The sequence below is a fragment of the Melospiza georgiana genome, chromosome 2 (genome assembly GCF_028018845.1).
Source record: "Melospiza georgiana isolate bMelGeo1 chromosome 2, bMelGeo1.pri, whole genome shotgun sequence".
Classification (NCBI taxonomy): domain Eukaryota; kingdom Metazoa; phylum Chordata; class Aves; order Passeriformes; family Passerellidae; genus Melospiza; species Melospiza georgiana.
The window spans coordinates 19,324,688-19,346,868 of NC_080431.1; the positions used below are offsets into that span (position 1 = coordinate 19,324,688).

Consider the following 22,181-nt stretch of genomic DNA (forward strand, 5'->3'; position numbering starts at 1 on the left):
ACAAGTTATTTTCTTTAGGAAAACCTAGTGACTGTGCCAATTGAGAAAATACCCAGAATAATCAAGCTATTCCTTATGAAACAAACTGTGGTTTCTTTTATGAACCTTGGAACTACATACAGACACATGCCTTTAGGAAAGGCATATGTCTCCTTTAAATCAAGTTAATAAGGAGGTATTTACAGGTATTTACAGTCACAGGTAAAAGCTCAGGGATCCAAGAGAGCTTTACTGCTTTCGCACCCATCCCAAGCACTTATTTCGGAGAAGAAATACAAGGTTTAATAACATGGCCTTTATTGATGACACAGGAAAGCAGATGTTTTAAAGTAACTAATTTTTCATAAACAGGAGAGAAAATTTTACTTCCTGTTACATAATTACATGAAATCTGTTTAAGTCACTAATGTATAAAAATAAAAAAAAAGTTTGCATACTTCGTACCATCAAGAAGACCTAAGTAGCTGTATTTTCTATAACAAAGGGAAAAATAAAAAAAATTTGCATGGACAGAACTCAACAGTATAAAACAATTAAATGTATGTTATAAAGTATTTTTATTATTTGTAAGCTCAGTCCTTGAAGATGGCTAAAGTAGATCCTAGCAGGATCAAACCTTGCATATTTACACACAGAGGTGTAAAAGTAATATTGCCAGTTAATTGAAATGTGCATTTTCAGTATTGTTCTGAAAATCAATGAAGTCTAGAAGCTAGATTTTAAATGCAGATGTTCACATTTCAAATAAAGTTCTTCTTGCATCCTGTATAATTAAGGCAAAGTATGTTATCTTTTGAAAATACCTTCTATAATAGTTTCTGCATAAAAATATGAAATAAAATATAAAACTATATATATTTAATGGTACAATGTAATGTATGGTCCAGCAGAATAAGGCACAAAAAGTAAATAGAATGCAAAAGCATATATAGAAGTTAATGTGTTATTTTAAGTGGAATATAGCAAAATTCAAGTAGTTCTGAGTATGCTCATTTCTTGCAATAGGAATACATTTTTTATATAAGTATCTCATGCTAAGCCTGATGTAGAAACATTCTTCATGTAAGCATAATCTATCATGTTTATCATTTTATGTATGTCATTTGTACAGTGGCTGTATTTAGAAATGTGATAGTTTTCAAACCATCTGAAACAAGGCTCCTTAATGAGCTGACTCAGCCTGAACTTCAAGTGTGAACTTTTCCATAAGGCAAAGCGTCCTGGTTTCCTGCCCAAATCACTTGGGCTTGGGTGAGTTTTGTCTGCATGCTTAATATGAAGGTTAATATTTTCACTAACATAAATGACAATACACGTCCCTAAAGTTGGGCACATTTGCCAAGTTTGTTTTCACAGGTGGTGTTCACAAGCAAATTTTCTCTCTCTGAAGAGTTCCACAGAGAATTAGTGTATAGAACGGGCCACCTGCATCAGTACAATGGCATTATTGGTCAAAAACCTTTCAGGTGAGCTGGTATTTATTTTGGAAGTATGGTCTGTTTGTCAACAAGTAAGCATCATGTAGAGAGAACAGAGAATCTTAATATATTTTGGGTTGATAGAAGGCATGCATCAGCATCTTTTGTCTGACTGCAGCCTCAAAGCAGCAACTCCCCCCTACCCCACAAGTATTTATCTGTAAGATTTTCACAAAGGAAGAGGAGAGCAGATGAAGTCTTTACTTCCTTCCCAAAGTTTCAGCTAATTTCTTCAGTCTTTTCTTCAGCTCTAGAGGAAACTTCTCGTAACATTTTTTGCACACCGGCTTCATATCAAACTCAACAAATTTATTCCTAAAATAACAAAGCAAAAGAAACAGACAAAGTTTTAACACATGAGATAGTTAAAAACAAATTTAAAAAAAAATCTCCTATTAAATGTGCACAAGCAAAAAATTAGCTCCCCAATTTTTGTAATCACAAATTTATACAAATAAATTTATACAAATACACTAAGTTATAAGTTCTATACACTGCAGACAGTGATTACAATACCCTGTTGAGCAAGTTGTGCAGATTTTACCCAAAAGCTCATATTTATTAACAGTGTAATTTAGAAAGCCTTTCAAATCTAATTGTAGACTAAACATCAGATAATGGAATAACAGGTTAGTATTTCAAGTTGCAGCTGCGTGAAAGATGTTTTGGTTTTGACTGCCATAACTTCATGCAAAAGTGCAAAAAAAAAACATCCTCAGGACTAACCACAGAAGAAAGGAGCAGAGGTGGCGGTGAGAAGGAAAGGAAGTTTACAAACAGATTGGCTTTTTCTTTTTTTGCTTCTCTTTATCCTTTGCGTCACGTTCCCGTTTGGCAAGTCGTCGCTTAAATTCATCGGGCATTTTCTCATAACAGTGTTTGCAGACAGGTTTTAGATCAATTTCAACAAACTTATCCCTTTAGAGTTAAACAAGAAAAAATAAAGGATGGAAAAGGAGAAGAGTTAGGAAGACTAACTGAAGGAAGACCTGAAGAGACAGTGGAAAGAGATGGAAAGTACTGAGTGGAGCAAGAGGAAGAGACACTTATTTCCTCGATGCTGCTTACATGTTTTTCATACAGGAACAGCTACACTATAGCAACATCTACACTTTGAAGAGAACCAGTGATATGTGTTGAAGACATCACACTTATCCATAACTTACTTGAGAGTTAACTTAGTGTTGCAAGTTGAACAAGCGAAACAGTTCACACACCATGCCTTATTCAGAGCAGACACAACTAGAGAGATGGGGAAAAGGAAATCATTAGCCTTAACAATAAAAAAAGTGATTACAAAAATTTTAAGTTTACATATTCATGAGGTGTAAGGAACACTCATTGATTCTTGTATTAAGGATCATCATAACGTGGCCAGACTGGCGAGGCACATTTTAGAGAGTAATGAGGAGGACTGTGAAGCATTGATACAGCTGTCCCTGAGGCAAGACCAGCTTAACCTATTTCTGCCTCCTATTTTTTGCTTCCACTTCATCTCATACCCAGCTGATCTCCAATGGTTCTGTGAGGCCAGGTTCCAACTTAATCAGGAAATGCTTGCAGCTGAAGAGCAATCCAGCACAATTGTGTTTATGTTTTCATACAGTTTCATTTCTCAGATCCAGTTCAGACTGCACTGCAATCAACAGTTGCACTTGCCCAGCTGAAGTAAATAGTGTAAGGCCAGCAGCTAGACACTGCTGGTAAATCAGCCCTACCAAGGTGAAAAAAAAATGGACTCTCTTTATTCTTTGTGTTGAAGAGAAAGTAACTATTTCCTATTTGTTCTGTGGGTAAATCCAGTTCCTGTTCTTTCTCTCTTTCAGTACAGCTTTCTAGTTTCCCCTTCCAAAATTTTCCAAATTTAGGGAATGCAGGGCAATATTCTTCTTATAATGTTTTTCTTACTCGATCTCTCAATGTTTTTCTCAAAGTATTTTGTCAACAACAAGGAGAACCAAAGCATTGTCATGCAGAGAGTTTTTTCTGCACTTTGGGGAAAGCATGTCCACAGATACACAGTTATTCCACTACTTTCCAGAATAATACTAGACAGGTCAAAGTCTTTGCTCCCAAGCAACCTCAGTAATGCAGTCATAGACACCCTCCTGAAAAACTGCTGCTACAGATATTTGTTTCACCAACAGAAAACAATGCTGGATACCAAATTTGTGACAGCTGACTTAAAATTTGTATTCAGAAATGAGAGAAGAAATGTAATTTAAGACATGCACAGAAAATAAAGAAATAATGTACACTGTATATTTTCAGTTCAGAGACCAAAACTTAAATTATGGGTATCGGAATATATGGGGAAAGGTTAGAATCATACAGAGATGTATTTATCAGAAAAGTTCAATTTCTGCTCCTTCCTGTAGAATTTTCCTGAAAATGAGGACTCTTTCCTCTAAAGCATTTTGGGTTGTCATTCTGCAGGCATAGTGCAGTCCAGGGAAAGCACATCTACAGGATGCATGTCTTACCTTATAGTTACATCACTATAAACTAGTTTATGTCTCTTTTTGAATGTTAGAAGCTTCCTCCTGCTTTGCTAATGCCTTTGCATTGAAATGGAGCTAACATAGTAAATGAAGCTAACATAGTATTCACTTTGAACAGGATAAATAGGCATATAATTCCACATTATTTCAGGTAGAATAATTTGCTTTTGGCATTTTATCAGAGCTAGTTATCAAAAAAACCCACAAAAACCCTCAAACCCACCTCCTTCTCCCAAAAAACCCAATGAAACAATAACAAACCAAACACATTACTTGCAGTTCTTCCTTACAGGATATATATTTCCAAGTATGATCATTCCTGGTTTTGTGACATTATCATAAGCCTAGATTTTCAAAAGACAGGTGCTTGAAATAGATAGGTAAATATCTCCAGGATTCAAACTGACATAATGGGAACAAGGCATTTAAAAAAAAAATCCTAACAGTGCCCACCTATGTCTTTTAGTATCTAAATATTTTTCAAATCTGGCTCATGAGTCACAAATTCATTTGTGAAGATGCCTGCAAGCTCCTGCTTACCCTTGCATGTGTTCTTTTTTGAAGGTGGTGTGGCAGGAAGTGACTTCTGATCATCTTGCAGCATCCCTGGCCTCTACTGTCACTACGGGGTTTCACAGTTCTCTTTGGCCATGGGGTGGTCTTCTAGCATCATGAAATGATGTTAGGCTTTCCTACCATTTGGTCTCTGACTAATCAGCTCTAATTTAATTTCTGGTCAAGAGAACATCTGTTTTTGTTGTAATGAAAACTGGGCTGCTTCCCCCTTACTTTCACTTTTAAAGAGAACTTCCATCAAAAAGGAACCTTAAGGAAACAGAGAAGTGCTTACCATCTCCTTCAATCACACGGTTGCAATGGAAACAAACATCACCAAACAGCTGAACAGGAAAGAGAAGTAATAAATTTTTAATATAATGATTTTATTGAAGGTAACTTATCAAACTAACAAAACAACTGTTTCAGCTGATGGGCACAATCGCTTTCCTGTTTGTTCCAGTGAAATAAAGAGAATGCTGGCAAGTCTGGTTTGGTTTTCCAAGGACATTTTGCATCATCTCATCACAAAACGTCATGATAATATTAAAGACGAAAACATTTATCTGCCTTTGATTCTCCGGAAGTATGATTTTGTTTTGTTTCAAAATTTCTCTAATCCTGAAGATTTGAAATACAGCAGTTGGTGTCATGTACACATGGTTACTAACCAGAAAATGGTGTCATGTACATATGGTTACTAACCAGAAAATGTAACATTTGGACTAACATGCATGACTAAATTAATGCATTGCTGTAACTGTAAGAACATTTTATCTTTATTTTAAAAAAAAGGAAAATTTCAGACAAAAAAAATAACTCTTTTTCCAGGCTTAACATTTGTCCACAATATAATAAGAAGTGCCAAAAACTTCATGTATGTATGTTTTTTTACTGTAGTAGTTAACCTCAGAAAAGACATCCACTCTACATACAGCTCGTCTGGTGCACAGACTTGGCCCATCCCAGCTGCAACACTATTACTGCGAACGTCACAGCATTTACAGTCTGCAAGTGTGCCAGCACCAATCATCGGCCCTTCATCACTAATGACCAATTAAGAGTCCATCTGTAATTAGCAGATGCCATACAACTCCCAGGTGTAACCCTCTCAGGTATTTATGAAGGCAAGGGAGGTGAATGTGACATGACACAGATGGCTTCCAAAGAAAAATATGTCTGTGTATGGTGGGGTGGCTCCCCATCCAAGGGTGTCTGGAGAGGAGTGGTGCTGCCACATGTAACTTCTACATAAATGCAAGTGGTCACTAGAGGGTGTCTTCTGACAAATTTAGTCTTGGAAGTCTTTATTAGCCTAATGACTGAGCAGGAGCACACATCGACACAGAGTGTCCTAGAGCAGCAGCTGCAGGGAAACCCACAGCACTCACTGGGGCCTCAAAACGCAGTTAGTGAGTGGCAAATCTTTGTTTTCTTAGGAGAGATTACTTGTCATTAGCTGCTCTGATCCACAGACACGTCAAAGCCCTGTAACAGCTCTATTTAAGTACCACTAAGCTCGAAGAACAACTTGATGCTGATTGTCCTGGCCAGCCTTTGTGAAATACCTGCAGTTTTCTTTTTTTATGCTCCACAGATGAATAGGGAAACCTCTATAATTAAATGCAACAGAGCATGCTAATTGCCATTACATCCAGAGGTGCTTTTAACAAAACAGAAGAATGTCCATGTTTTTCCATCTGTATCTAATAAAACCTATTTGTGAGTTTACCACTTAATGCCATTTAAAAACTATGCAACCTTACCTGATTGTAGTGGGTTTCACAATATGCCAAGCCTTTTCTCTCATAATGACGATGACCCAGGAATGGTTTTTCACATTTTGCACAAACAAAATGCTACAAAGAAAATTACAATACATTTTTTTATCTTTTGGAAGTAACGTTATTTTTTCTGGAAAGCAAAATAACCATGTCCACTACTTGAACATGGCTGAAGTCTACTAAGCCATCTTGAAAAGCAGAGTTAAAACTTTTGTTTCTACGTTTAGGCCATTAAAATATTAATTCTTTTAATGTCTTCAATCTAAAAGTTACAAAACACTATCAAGCAACAGAGTCTCAATTTTTATCAATGAACAGAATTAAGAGTTGTTAAATAATTTGCATTATCATTATACCCTTGTGAAGAAAGCATTTCCTAGAGGAGATTTTTTTCAAAACAACAGAAGAAATAAACAATTTATCTAATTAAAATGCAAGATGTGGAACTAAATCTTGTATGTGGCCTTGAAATATGAACTGTCACATGAACTGTTAGAGAAATATGTACCTAGGGGTATTATGATGCTTAGTAACATGGTCGGCACAGATTTGACTGCTTTTCCACGTGTACTGCTTTGAGCTCTGAAATTTTATTTTGTAAGGACCTTGTTGGCCTTCCTTTGAATTACTGATTTTAGTTCCACAGTCAAAGCTCTCTTTAAGGTGATAGACAAGTAATTCCTATTTCACAGTGGAAGACCAGCCACAGTAAGGTGGAAGAGGGATTCGGAGAAGGCATTTATAATCATTGCTGCAAACTCTGAGAATCCTTTCATTGAAATTGAACAGAAAAATCACAGATAAATATGCTACGGTTTACATTTGTAAGAGAGATCATTTAGCATCTGATGTTTACCTCTACGTGCCATTGTTTGCCCATAGCATTCACCACACGGCCTTCAATTGGTCGCCTACAAGCCCCACAGATGGGGACACCCATTTTGTCATGGCAGGGTAAGCAGTAGAGTTCTCCTTTCAGCTCACGAGCATCAGCAGTAAGTTCCTTCCTGTTCAGAAGTTAATGAATTGAGAGCATGAATAAAGGCACTGAAAAATGTCAACTCTTGAGAGTTTCTACTCTCAAGTGAAAAGTGAAAAAAAAATCAGCATTTGCTTTAGAAATTATATTTTTACTACAGTAATGCAGCAGCATCAAATATAACACAATTCAACACAGTTCAGCTCTGATCTCAGTAAGCTGAGAACAGGCTGCAAAGCAAGGTGCAGTGAGTCCCTCTGGAAACAGCTACTGACTTATTGTCATTCTGCTTAAGCAGCACAAATCTGTGTGTGAAAGCTGAACATGTTTGGTTTATATTCTGGCACTTATCACCAGTTTATTTTAGATTTGCATAACTGCAACTGAAAGTAAAATGCAGTTATGCAGTCCTCTATATCTAGTCACATTTTCCTTGTATCAAACTTCAGGGAAAGAGAACTACAGACCCACATGAGCTAGACTTGTTCACTTCCTGTTGCAGAATCTTATAAACTCTACTTTTTAGTAATTTGCATGGCTAGATACTGAGAACCTTAAGCTAAACCTTAAAAGGGACTGTAATCACAAAGATTCTCAACTGGTTGCCACTGATGTTAACACTACATACTGTTATTCAAATCAGCCTTTGCTGTGGCACTGAGATAGTAGCTTCCTTTGCAGCAGAAATAAACTAAGAATCCAAGCTATGTCCTACAATGCTCCATGCTCCAATGCTCATCTCTGCGTAAGTGCAGGATGTAGAAAGGTGCAGTTTCATGAGCTGCACTTGCAGAAGATGATAAAATGAGATGGGAGAAGGCTTCTAAAACAGACAGGCTTTAAAAAGAGAGAACAAAGTTTGGATGCCGTTGAACTAAAAAAGAAACAAACACAGGCAAGATAGTAATTCAAGCAACAAAAAAGAGCCACTTCTTAGCAGAATGGTAAACTATCATTTCACTACTATAGACATGATAACTGTGCCAGTACTTGGTATTTTGTAAGGTACTGCCTTGTCCTGTAGGGTCCAATCTTTCTTTATTCCCCAGTAGGTCAGCTGTTGTCTGAACCCCACAAGCCAAAAGCAGTAATACACATCTGGCCACAAGACATCCAAACCCCACCCCCTCTTGTCAGTTGTACAGGACAAGTTTCCACTTTAATTTAAAGCAAATAAGGCCAGCATTTTCCTGTTTCCCATTGCAGAACTCAGGTTACCCGCAGTTTGCACAGTTGAAATGATCAGGGTGATAAGGATCATTTTTGAATATGAGAGGCTGTTCATCAATAATAGCATGACACTTCTGGCAAATGTACTTTCCCAGGCCTCTGGCTTTTTCCTTGTTATGGCAAGGACGGCAGAGATGTCTGAAATGGCATAAAAAAAGAGAGGTAAGTATTGCTACCAGGTACTACAGTGCAAAATATAAACCAAAAATCTCTCAGAACCTCAATTCTATCAGCTCTTTTTTGAGTCTTGTTAAAACAACTTCCTTGCTAAGACAAACCAAGTTCAAAGCACCAAAATGATTGCCCAAGTTCCGGGTGATCATTTAATTTTCTGTCACCACAGGGGTATCATTTCTTCAGCTGAGTTAAAACTGTATTGAAACACAGAAAACAAGGTTTCTTATAGATTCTTGTTGATTAATGTTTTATTTTCAAAATCTTAAAAATTTAGATTAGAAGCTGTATGAGCACACAGGTTCTCCTTCTGTAGATAATTCTGTATATTGTATTATACATAAGAAGCCAATGGCCATATAATACACATGTAAAACATTCTTTTGATCATAGATGGCAAAAATATCCTGCTATGTGAAGGCTCCCACTGAACATTAAGCAATTGTTATTAAATATGGTGCCAAACTAGACCAAAATTGAAGAACCAAGCTGGAAAAAGAAAGTAAACATTTTTAGAAAAAAAAAATACAATGGTTCTTTATCTAAAAGTTTACTCTCTTATTACATATAACAATGATCCCAAAAGGTCACTGGGTAAAGAAAATGTTTGCCATGAAACTTGCTGTTGAAGCAGGCAAAATGTCAGTATTTTAAGATCTTGTGGTTTTGTGATGCCCGATTAGACCATATCACAGAAAATACTTCAGATGCTTCATTCGAGCTGGAAAGCCTCAGGAACCAAAACCTCTCAGTCCCACTATTAGTTCATTTAATTGATGATCAGTTAACAGAAGGAAGGGTGGAGATTTACCTGCCAGCATTCTTGACAAATCCAATATCAGCCAATACTGCCTGGCAGATATCACAGCAGAAGCACTCTGGATGCCAGCTATTGTTCATGGCTTTAATAACACGACCAATAATGAACTCACCTGTAAAAAACACAACACCAGGATGTAAAACACCATACTAGACAAACTTAAAAGTAACTCACAAATGTATCACTAATGACTACAATCATCATTCCTTTCCTTACCCCAAAATCTGGTAGGACACATTGCTTTCAATATCACAGTTCTGATTCCAAACCCTGGAAATTTGGGTTTGTTTTTTGTTATGGGTTAAAAGAAAACATTTTTGCTGATAGAGGACCTTCTGCTATTTATGTACAAGTTCTTCAACATGCACACTCCACCTTCTCCCTGCAATAATCCTATTTTGGTCCCTTCACTGGTTTTACTTATCTGTTCTCAAGCTATTAAGAAATTGATGGAGTACTTAATACAGTAAGTGCTTTCTTGTGTCCTAATCATTTTTCTCCTTCCCTTCTTTAAGAGTATGACAATGTTAATTTGTCACGTACATAGCAGAGGTTTCTACTCCACTAGGACTTGAAGGTATTCTATACTCAAAGCACAACAGAACTGAACTTGGGTGGCTGTGAATATCCTGCAAAAAAACTCCCATGGAGTCCAAATGCAAAGGTGCAGTGAAGCTGCAGAACAGTCAATCCAACACACACAACTTCTGACCTACCACAAGGAGTCCTGCCCCATAAGGCATTAAAAAAATATGAGAAGTAGTGTTGTGCATGCAGCATGACTGTACTGCACAGGCAGTGGAGTGATGTCCATCACATGTGATTGACATGTGATGTCATGTGCAGTACAGTCACACACTGATTGTTCTCTGTGCGGATGGACAGTGTAACAGGGGTGCTGAGCAGTGCAAAATGTGTTGGGAGCTCAGCTTCCCAGTGCTGTCAGAGGCTGAGCTCTGGCTTTGGTTACAGCTCCAATGGCTGCCAAAGGGGAGTGTTCAGGCAGGTAAAGGTGTGGATGACAACATCCAGCATGCGACTCTGTAGCATCCCCATGAAGTCATGGCTTTGCAAGAACAAATCCAATGGACTCCAGACATGTCAGGAATGCTGAAGGCCCCATCTCTGACAACAGCCCCAATGACTTTGTCTGTGTTTATTAAGTACAAGCAGTGGAAAAGCCCAGCTCTGGGCAGGACCTTGATGATGTTTTAAGGGAGCTGGCAATACCAGGAGAGAGGACAGGAGAAGGTGGAGCTGTGCCAACTGTGCAGGAGAAATCCTGGAGATAGCATAGCTCCTCACATATTGCCACCAACTCATTTCTTCCTCTTCTTCTGCTTGTTCACATCTGCAGCCTTAAATTCACAGTTCCATAGCATCTGCTTCCATCTCCCTTGGTCAACACCCCCCTTAGCATCAACACCTCCCTCCACAAAAGGAAAGGCCTCACTGAGATAAATTAAAGCTTTAGCACCTTGCCAAAGGTGCCAAAGAAACACAAGGGCTTCCAGAACAGTTTAGGAAATAGGCAAATAATAACTTCCCAGCTATGGCCCACCAAAATGTGCCACACACAGGGGAAAAAGAAACCATGCAAGTGATTACAGTGCAGCAGATGCACAAGAATCTACATCAACAGTGGCAAATAAAAAGCAGCTCTCAGTATCATGTAGGATTGACATTAGACACTGAAGCCTGAAAGGTATGTTTCAAAAAAATCAGCAGGGTCCAGCTGACCATCACTTGATTATAACACTAGATGATGAATATTGTCTCAGGTTCTGTGAAGTAGGAACAGCACAGCTGGGCTACAAAAGTCAAAGCAGATGACAAAGTCTTGTTGCATGGTTTCAGCTACATGAGAAGGGACAAATGTCAGCACCTAGAGATGTACAGATATAAATAATCACGAGTATTATATATATTTGTATATGCAATTGTATATGCAATTTATGAACGGTCTGTGCATTGGATCATTGGCTCAACAGCTAAATTATTTACTAAAATAACTTTATTTAAAAATTATTTATTAAATAAATATTTTTAAATCCTACTGGTTTACGACCTTTAGAAAAAGCAACTCGCCAGTTTGCCTGAAGTCCAGCTCATTCCTGATGTACAGATGCTCGGCTGAACACAAACACCTCCCAGGAAACAGATACAAGGGCAGCACAGCTTCCCCCAGTGACACTCCCATTTGTGATCAGTGTGAAGTATTTCACCTTAAAACTTACCACATTGATGGCAGCAAGGGGCAAAAAGCATTTGAAAATCATGTTCACAGTACTTCCTCCCTTCAAACTGAAAATAGAAAGAGGGATGAGGAACTGGCACTTAACATAAAATGCAGTAACAGCCTATTGTGTTTCCAGATACAATTAGGTAGTAAAACAAGAGGGGCTGAGCAAAAGCAACCAGACCATGAGCTACATGTGCTAGGCATTACACCCACCCGCCTTAATTCACCTACTAGTTAGCATGTAGTGTTAATAGCACACCATTTCTCCAGTACTGCTGAGAGTGTAAGGCGTTTTCCATCACCCATTTACATCACAAGAGACATCTGAATTTTGACAGACTACTGAAACTGAAGCAACCAAACACATTCTGAGCAGGAAATTAGCTAACAAACAGTATTGGCCAGCAGGAGGGGAGAAGCATTTTCCTCAAACCTATTTGATGTCTTCCTCATTCTACATTTCCTGCCAGAATGACCCAGCCTACCAGAGGGTGGAGGTGGGGGTAGGAAGAACACCCAGGGGCAGAAATCTTTGCAATTTATGAAGCAGTTCAGCCAAAACATGAAGGGAAATAAGCCTTTTCCTTCATGATGTTTATTTCATAGAATCATAAAATCATTTAGGTGGGGAAAGATCCTTAAAATAATCAAGTCCAAATATTAAAGAGTAAAGTTCACTATATTGATCAAGTTAAATTTATTTTAAGGGATTTGAATTTTATCACAGCTTATGTAACTTCAGCTACAGTTCAAGCTCCCATTGAAAAAAATCCATATGGAATAAAAAGATTCAACAGCACTGCATTAGTAGCTTAGCCAATGAATATGTAAAAACATGTAGGCAAATATGTGCTGAAATGAAGGGAAATGTTTAGATACCTTCAGGCACCATTATTATTAGACACAAATGCCAATGAGCATGTCAAAACCAGGTAGACAATATCAGGTATGCTATAAAATGTTTGGATTTGAATGTCTCAGTTTAAACAGTGGAACAAGGAGGACAGCAGGAAACCTTGCTCCTTTCTTTTCACTTGGCCTAAGACAAAACCAAGTGAGTAGCATAAAATACTACCCATAAAGTAAGTATTTGTGCATAGACAGAAAATAGAGAAATGTGGTTCAAGATCACCTGTTGTATAATATGAAATGACAAGATTCTAATATAATATAAATATAATAAATACTTTTGCAGCTGGCAGGATGGGGATCTAATAAAACATTTCACTAGATATTTATGCTTAGAAAATTCCTGTGCCAAACCTGAATTGCACCTATTAGGAACAGAAATACATTAACCCAGTACAGACCTTTTCAGAAGTCTCTGTCAGAAATGTATCAAGTGTTATTCCACTGTAATACTCTAAAACAGATTACTTTTTAATTAAAAAAAAATAATATTTGAGAGATACAGGGCTATAACTTTCTCAAGGAGTAATGGAAATTACTCATTCATTGTGAATTGTGCTTGCTTCCTGCATGATAAAATCCTTTCCAAACAGAAAAAAAAATTGAAAGCTTCCTGATCTGTTTAAACAGGTGGTCCACTGGGGGATGCTTAGGTTTGCTTGGATTTCAAAGCCACCACATGTTGATCTGAACAGACCAAACAGGTTTTCTTCCCCTCTTTGTTTTTGTCAGGCAGGTTGGTTTCCATTCAGTCTTGTTTCTATTTTCAACCTCTGCTCCTTTGTGCTGCCCTTTGTGGATGACCCAGCAGTTATTATCACAGAAAGCCTTGAGCTTCTGTAACAAACCTTACAGTACATAGTTTAGAAGTAAGTGTTTCACTGTTGAGTGCTGAAGGCCCATGAGGTGAATGGCCCTGCATAAAACATCTCACTGTGAAATAACCTCCAGCTTACCTGCATGTTTTTAGCTAACTTAAGTGGAAAGTCATGCACAAAAACTGAGACTTTAGAGATTGTTTCTCTAAGGCAGCTTTTGGTAAAAACCATTTTAAGAAAATACTCGAGAATGGAAACAAACATGAACATCTGTTCTGCCATTAGTAGAGGACTGTGCACTGCTACCTGTAGAGAAATTCTACAATAGCAGCTCTAGGGAATACACATCTTCCAGGTGGTGGAGTAGAAGCAGACCAGAATTGCTACCACTTCACACCCAACAGCAAAGAACAGAGAACTCTACTGGAATCTACTTGTGCTAATTTTTGTTTAGATTGAGTGCATAAAAAAACCTTGCTAAAATGATGTTACTGAGCAAACTGAAGCACAAATCAAATACACCATACCCACAGTTTCTGTGCAACGTTAGGCAAGCAGGTCTCAGGAATCCAAACTATCATTTCTAATACAAGAGGCCATCCACAAAACCCCTGCTATGCTGTGCAGACTCTAACCAGGGGATGGGCACCACTTGTGCCTGTGAGTGGCTTGGCTCCAGTGCTGCACACAGCGAGCTGTGCTGATGGGGGGGCTTGCAAGGCAGCCCCGAGACCAGTCCTGCAGCACAGGAGACCTGACCAGCTCCACCCCCACTCGTGGAACACAGTGTGAAGGCTTATCATGGCAGTGTTTGACAGTAAGTGTGATAAGCAGCTTAATGACTAACTGGGGGAACCCTGCAAGGCTTGCAATAGGCAGGGGAACAATATTTGCCTTCCTAATTGCTAAGAGCTGGAAATCATTTCCAAGAAATACTAGCTTAGCTAAACCAGGCACAGAGTAAACACAAGCTCATGCTGGGCAACCAACAATGCCTGTGTTTACCCACAGAACCTGCTCAGAAAAACACATTACCTGGCCACACCTCCAAACACAGCCATCCTCTCAAAAAGTGCATTAAGCCAGTCTGAGGAAGATGTGCTTTCTGCACTTCTTCTCCAGTCACAGTTTTTCTTGACAGTGATACAGATTATCTCAAGTCCTCTGAGCACTGTCAGGCACTCCTGAGCACTCACCAAGCTAAGCCCACCTTCTACCTGCTCAGGGCTTTCCTGCCTCTCACAGAATCACAGAATGGGTCACGTTGGAGGTGGGATCATCTGCTCCAACCTCCCTCTTCAAGCAAGGTCATCCTAGAACACACTGCACAGAACTGCACCCAGATGATTCTTAAGTATCTCGAGTGAGGGAGACTTCACAACCTCTCTGGGCAACTTGTACCAATGCACAGTAAAGAAGTTCTTCCCCTGAGCAGGTGGAACTTCCTGTGCATCAACTTCTGCCTGTTGCCTCTTGTCCTATTGCTTGGCACCACCAAGCAGAGCCTGCCTTCCTCCTCTGACATATTCCCTTCAGATAATTATATACATTGATGAGGTTCCCTCTCAGTCGTCTCTTCTTGAGTCTGAACAGGCCCAACACCCTCAGCCTATCCAATGTTATTTTACCTGTGTAATAATTGTGGCAAGAAGTATCTATCCATAACTGAAACGTTCCACTTTCCATGCAACATTTCTCAGGGTACCTAGCCTGAAAAAAAACCCCTAGCAACATTAGCCAAAACATGTTTAGCACACAGAGTTATTTTAATTCCTGGGACAATCTACTGGCACTCACTTCTGACTTACTGTCTTTGAGAGCAGCATGTTTCAGTAAGAGAGTGCTCAAAGACCAGTCATCCTGAATATGAATGTTAACAAGGTACCAGTAGGAAGCAAAATGCCTACATCCAGTGTACCTAAGCACCACTAGGATACTTGCCTCTTCTACCACAGAGATTCAGGTATGGCCACCCATGAGCAACACAGACAGATTGCAACACTCCTGAACTATGTCCAAAAGTCAGACTTTTTTTCTGCTGTAGTCTCCTCCAGAAGATACAGGCTGCCTAGAGCATGATTTCCCAAACTTTTATCTTTAAGGACCATTCCACTTTCTGAAAGAGGTCCCTGGAATCACTTACTGTTTTTTGAGTCACAAAAAGAATGAAAAAAGTATTCATTATTAAGAGAAAATACATTTTATTGCTTTAAGACAATTTTATGAACATAAATACAAATATTTTAGTTTTGAAATGTTCCTATCGCTTTACATTTGCCTCAGGTTTTAACGTGTCAGGATGAACTCTTTCCCGAGTCAGCTCAGTATATATTAACAACTGTAATGCAACTTGTTAAGTATCTAGAGGGGTGTTCTTTTGTTTCTATTTAATTAATTCTGCCTTGCAGCTCAGCTTTTGATGTCTTATAGAACACTAGAGGCTAATTTACTACAATTTGTGTAACACTATCCCTAGAGCCTTTTGATCCTCAAACAAGGTGAGAAAAAGCAAATCCCCAGGAATCCCCTTAGCCAGTCTCTTTTGCAATCCACACTCCTCCCTCAGCCTCTCCTCATCACCATATAACACAGCTCTGTAAAATCAGAAATGCTTCTATGGAAGATGAACTATTGTGCTCTTGCCAAAGGACGACACCTGTATGTGAGAGCACAGAATTGTTCTTTTTACACTCTGCTCATTTTCCTTTTCAGATCATCATATGACACAAATCCTGTAACTGCTACCCTAAATTGGATTGTAAGCTCCTCGAGCAGGGCCTTATCTCTCTGACAGTAATTCCCTGACTGACACCATCTATGGTTCCCTATACTAATCACTTAGTATTTTATGAACCAGTCTAGAGCTTTCACTACCACTTTGTGCTGAGCCACATTCTGAATTCTCACAATGGAGAAATGTAAAAGAAAATGAAAACTATTCCAAAATACCCTCCTAAGCTGAGGAAAATAAACCTGGAGAAATATTAATGTGATCAGGTCTTAAACCCCTGAAAGTGTGTTAAGAACTGATAATTTTGAATGCTCTAGACTGTTAAACTTAAGAGTTGATCTTACACTGGCCCTGTCTGGTTTGGATCAAAGCATGCTCACATACAGATCATCCCTTTTCCAATGCCAAGCTGGACTCACTCAACGCTGTGATAAACTTCCTATGGACCACAGGATGAGGGGATTTCCCTCTATATAACTTTCTCTAAGAAGTATGTTTCCTATGTATTTCTGGTATGATACATCAGATTCACAAGTTTCAGGGAAAAAATTTGCACTGAGAAAAAGATCTCCAGGAATTTTTTTCTCAGTGCTGATATCCCCGAGGTGCACATTTAAAGAACTTTATATACATTGATGTCCTCCAAATTAGCACAGAAATCACAGAATCACAGAAGTTCAAGACTGGAAGAGACCTGTAAGATCATCAAGTCCAGCCGAAGTTCTAACTGTTCAACGAGATCATGGCAGCAAGTGCCACATCCAGTCTTTTTTTGAATTCTTCAAGGGATGATGACTCCACCACCTCACTGGGTAAATGATTCCAGTATCTGACCACTCTTTCTGTGAAATATTTCCTTCTTAATTCTAACTTACATCTCGCTTGACGCAGCTTGAGACTGTGTCCTCTTGTTCTGTCTGTTGTTGCCCGGAGAATGCTCCTGGCTTTTTTCTCCCTTTCCTGGGCAGACACTTTCAGAGCCCAGATCCTCCCAAGGGACTTTCTAAGCTATCCACCTGCCTGTAGCTACTTCTGCCATGGGAATGAAGGCTCAAGAGAGGGTATGGGGACAGGAGGGCTCCTCTGCCCTGCTTACCTCATAGAAGAGCCCCTCGGGGAACTGCTGGAAGCACTGGGCGCAGACGAAGCACTGCTCGTGGTACAGCTCACCGTTGCTGTTGACAATTTTCTCGGCAGGGGCAAAGCCCCCCCTGCAGCGCTCGCAGATGGCGTTGGCAAGAGCGTTCGCCATGTTGCTGTCGTTCAAAAGAAACAAAACAAAAAAAAGAAAATTAGCCCAAATAGACAACAACACTGGTTGTGGGTCTCCCCCCCCATCACCAGGCCAAACTGCATCACTCTAATGCTAAGCTGCTCAACGTAAGTTTTTCAATGAACTTCATGGCTTGTGGCATCTCCTCGGAAATAAAGCTACCACTTCTCCTGGCTCTCTAACTCTTTAGAAACAAAATCCCTGTGATACACTCTAACTAACTGAAAACCCCAAACAGAAACATTGTCACTGCAGACACAGTTACAGATTTCTTATGATGAAAAAAGGCAATTCAAAGTACTATTAAAATTATGATATACATTAATATTACTGAAAACAAGGGCAAATATTAATGATGGAGGACTGGTATCACACAGGAAAACAAGCAATTTATTGTAAACTAATTCTAATATATACATACATAAATTCTAAAATACACATATATAATGGCATTAGTTCAGAGCTCTAAATAAACAATGTGACAAAGTGCAGGATCTGGTCTGGCAGATATTACAGATATTACTGAGAAACCGAGTAGTTAAATAACTATCCTTTATACAAGCTCTGCATAGCTTGAAGTAATTTCACAAATTTGGTTTGAAGTCATGGGATTTTTGATTGGTTTGTTAAGGTTTATCTCAGGGAGTTCAGCTCATCATTGCCAGCCCACTCCAGGGCCAAGGGGTAGGGTGGGAATGCTCTGGCTGCCCTACAGAGACCAACACACAGGCCAACAAAGCTGGCAAACGCATCCCAGGGATGCAAAGAAATATTGAAACAGCAACCTTCATTGCTTCTCAAAGGCCCAGGACCAAAAAAATGGCAGTGTGGTAGCTGTCCACATCTGCAGAAGACAGTACAGCTGTGCTTCAGTTAATTAAAGCCAGAAAAAGGCTCTTTTGATTTTTCCTTTGCAAACATTTTGCCACTCATATCTAGACTCTCAAAGCTCTGCCTTTCAGGATCATCCCACTGCGCTAGTAAAATGTGATAGCAGAGAGCAAATATAGGGCAATGGTCTAGTTTCATTACAATGTGATGTCAGCTGACAAAACCACTGACTCAAAATTTATCTGGAAGGTTATTAGACAAGTGACATTATTTGAAACACATGTGCATGCATGCACACATTTTGATACAGCTATCATGCTGTGCCTGTAAGTGCAAAGCCCAAAGTCCTCTGCAAGATGCCAAGCCTTCCTTCTTATCCCTTCAAGGGGATACTCTGGGCTCCCACCATGTTCAACAGGAATTGAATTCATTCCTTGCACACCATCCAAGGGAGCAAGCAAACACCTAGCACGTGGTTCAAAATGGAATGTGTTTTATCTATTTCTTACTCTGTCCCACAGAAGAGCCCTACACAAGGTCACATCTGACATGTTATTATTAGCTGGCACATTTTTTTCTCTCTCTTTTGATCTTTGCAGATGAGGAAAACGGCAACTGCAATCCAAATATCCACTGCCCTCACAGTGAAATGAGTGAGCAAATTTCATGTGAAGATCAGATGCAGGATGGTCTAACCCATACATAACAGACAGACCTATGGACAAACTGCAGTGGCTATACATATAAACTGTGATCAACTATAAAGCTCACCAATGGTCTTCATGGACTGTGTATGCTTTCTGTGGGGCAAAACCTCAGACCATTTCCCCATCCTCCTTATCAATCTAAATGAAGAATAATCACAAGAGAAACTGGCATCTTTTATCACCACTTCAACAGCGCTCTAGCATTAAGGATGCTAAGCACTGCTGTATGTAAAGTGTAATCCAAGAAAAAACATGATACAAAGTTCAGGACCAAATAAAAACAGTTTACCTCTTCAGGGAAAAGTGCTTCACTTTGAAGCACATCATATATGTAAAACTAGTGAAGTATGTAATACTCCTGCATTAATGAAGCAGTTGATCCATTTGCCCAGAATAAGTGGCAAACAACCTGAAGGCAGAGAGACTACTTTAAAAATTCCAACACCATTTTTACTGCTGGTAAAAGTTTCTGATGCAATTAATGATGAAATTTAAAGTAACAATTCAAATTTTAGTTGGCAGTTACAACTGGCAATGTTTCAAGCAGAACAGTGGCAAAGGTTGGATGAGAGAACAGCTTGCACAGCCTGAGCCCCAGATAATAAAATACATTATGTACAATAAACCAGTAATGCCACTGCAGTTACACCCCAAAGCTGAACAGAACAAACTTACAATTTTGCATAAAAGTCACAGAACTCTTTGTAGAGTTTTGTTTCACTGTGCCTACGTTGCAGTTTTGACACCGGTTTCTCGCCTTCATTTCTCGCAGAGTTGTGAGCATTGGGAGCAACCTTGTACGCAACCTCTTCATCCTCTGGGATGGGGAAGGGCTGAGCTCTGTGCTGGAAGTCCATCTCGCTCTGACTGCTTTCCCAGGTGTATATATTCTATCCTTACACTGCAAAGAAGCTGTAGGCAAAGTCTGCAAAACAATATGCTGGACTTCCCCTTGTTCCCAGCGCAGTGATTTACTTTCACAGCTCGTGTCATGTAGCTGCAACTACTCAGCACCCTGCTAGAGCTTCAAGTTAAAAGTTCAGCAGCAGGGCTGCGAGCCTGTCACGCTGAGATTTACTGAGGCTGGCTGTGCACAGAGGAGAACACTGCCCTGCCAGGCCCTCGTGTAAACTCGGATGCTGGAAATGGTCTTTGCTGCTGGCTGCCGACAGAAGCTGCCCAGGAGAGCTCTGGTGTGAGTAAGCCATGTGAGCAAATAAAATCACCACCAAACTTGGCTGCAGCTTCTTTCTGCTGAGGGGGCAAGGAGGCAGAGTCCAACAATATTTTGCCACGGGAAAACCAGGAACAGTGGAAAGCAGGAACAGAAGACTCCTGTCTCCAGGTAAATATTGTTTTAATACCCATAGTGCGTTAATTACATTGTAAAAATGACCTTTAATGCTCCACTTGTGTCTTCTAAGTCATATGTGTTGAATTTATCTATTTACTGTCTTTCCTCCTGTCAGTACTTCAGACAAGGGGTAGGTACAGGCAGATGGTTTCATTTCTGTTGTGTTTCTCAGGCCATTAACAAAACTGACAGGCATGCCATAATGGACACTTATGGAGGAAAACCAAACCTTTATTTCCAGTGATGTGCTTCATTTAGAACAACAATCCAATGTAAGAACACTAACTGAAGTAAGATTTGCAGCTAATAATTCAGACTCCTTCAAGCTCTGTCTCTTTGAAGCATAGTGCTTGTGGCAGATCCGGGATACTCAGCTTCCAGCACTTCCTAACTGCAGAAAAGGAAGGCTTTTGGGAAGCCCTCTGGAGCAACTAACTTTTGTGTTGAACTGTCTCAGCCTTGTTAGCAATCAGCTGAACTGCAGAACTGCATGCACTTTGTGCTCGTGACACACAGCATAGTGGCAGCTGAAGAATCTGCCAGTCAGTGAGGGGGCATGAGGAAGCAGAGGATGACAAGAAGGAGATGAGTAACAGGAACAGAGAAACTAGAACTAAGATCACAGAATAATAGAATCATTTAGATTGAAAAAGACCTCAAGACCACTGAGTACAACCATTAATCTAATATTGCCACATTCACCATTAAATCATGTCCCCAAGTGCCACATCTACACATCTTTTAAATACCTTTAGGGATGGTGATGCTAACACTTCCTTGGGACACTTCCTGTTCCAGTGTTTGACAACATTTCCGTGAAGAAATTTGTCCTGATCTCCAATCTAAACCTCCCCTGGCACAACTTGAGGCCATTTCCTCTTGTACTGTCACAGGATATGACAGAATGTCCAGTCAAGGCTACAATTTCTTAATATACCTGCACCTTCCCTAGGACCTGCCACAGAGGCTCTGGCTGGTGATGGTTTTTGGCCATATCTCTCACCACCAGCTAGGACAGCTTGTTCAGCAAGCATACAGCAGCCCACACGCCACTCTCCATGCAGGCCTGAGCTTGCCAGCAGCCACCTTCCTGCAGCTCAGCCAACACCGTCCTATGCTGCTGCTTCTGCTGACAAATTTGCAGAATGGGTTCGGTCAGTCTTTCCTTCACTTCCCCTCAACAAGGAGTAACCCCCTAGGCAAGCTATTTCCCTGCATAGGTGGAACCCAGGCAGCATGGCCCTCCTCATCTGCCTGTCTGTAGGTGTGATTATTCACCCTATGCCAGAGCTACCAGGAGTCAAGCTCTAACAGGCTAAGGAGGCTGCACCCTCACCACTGACACAGCCTGGCTGCAGCTCAAACCCTATTTTTATCTCTCATGGGGCAAGCTGCAGAAGAAGCAATTATCAGGTTGTAGCCCAAGGCCACAAAAATCTTGCCAGAGCACCACTGCACTCCTGGAATAAAAGGTTTCTGCATTCTCTGAAACATGAGTGATGAAAATGTGCAGTGTCTGCCAAGAAACATGCGGGTATAGTGATGCCAGTTCTTCTTCTTCCTCTTGCTTCCCAACACTTTTTGCACAGGTCAGTGCTGAGCTTCTGTGGGTATAAAAATCTTCAGTGAGACTGACTGCAGTGGACTAAAAATGCTGATTTACCCAGGATTAGTAAAGGTGCCCAAAGCCACTAAGATAATAAACAGCAAGTCAGCCTATCTCTTCCTCTCATCACTATTTTCTCAACAATTTCCCAACTCTTTTCCTATATTTTGTCCCAGATCACAGACAATT

The 22,181-nt window shown here is 39.9% G+C and overlaps 1 protein-coding gene across 3 annotated transcripts in view; it reads right to left on the reverse strand.

The window, feature by feature from the left end:
- Positions 1 to 275: 275 nt before the first annotated feature.
- LIMS1 (LIM zinc finger domain containing 1) overlaps positions 276 to 22,181 on the reverse strand; it is a 68,193-nt gene continuing 46,287 nt past the window's right edge. Inside the window, exons 1-10 of one of the 3 annotated variants that reach the window (XM_058045103.1) lie at positions 19,708 to 19,889; positions 17,318 to 17,477; positions 11,759 to 11,825; positions 9,513 to 9,633; positions 8,516 to 8,665; positions 7,175 to 7,325; positions 6,301 to 6,393; positions 4,830 to 4,878; positions 2,645 to 2,720; positions 276 to 1,793 (exon numbers count right to left, since the gene is read on the reverse strand). In XM_058045103.1, coding sequence (XP_057901086.1) covers positions 1,679 to 1,793; positions 2,645 to 2,720; positions 4,830 to 4,878; positions 6,301 to 6,393; positions 7,175 to 7,325; positions 8,516 to 8,665; positions 9,513 to 9,633; positions 11,759 to 11,825; positions 17,318 to 17,477; positions 19,708 to 19,889 — 1,164 coding nt within the window. In that variant the 3' untranslated portion in view covers positions 276 to 1,678. Of the gene's footprint in view, positions 1,794 to 2,203; positions 2,397 to 2,644; positions 2,721 to 4,829; positions 4,879 to 6,300; positions 6,394 to 7,174; positions 7,326 to 8,515; positions 8,666 to 9,512; positions 9,634 to 11,758; positions 11,826 to 17,317; positions 17,478 to 19,707; positions 19,890 to 22,181 lie in introns of those variants that run through there. The other 2 variants (XM_058045104.1, XM_058045102.1) reach the window with 2 other exon arrangements.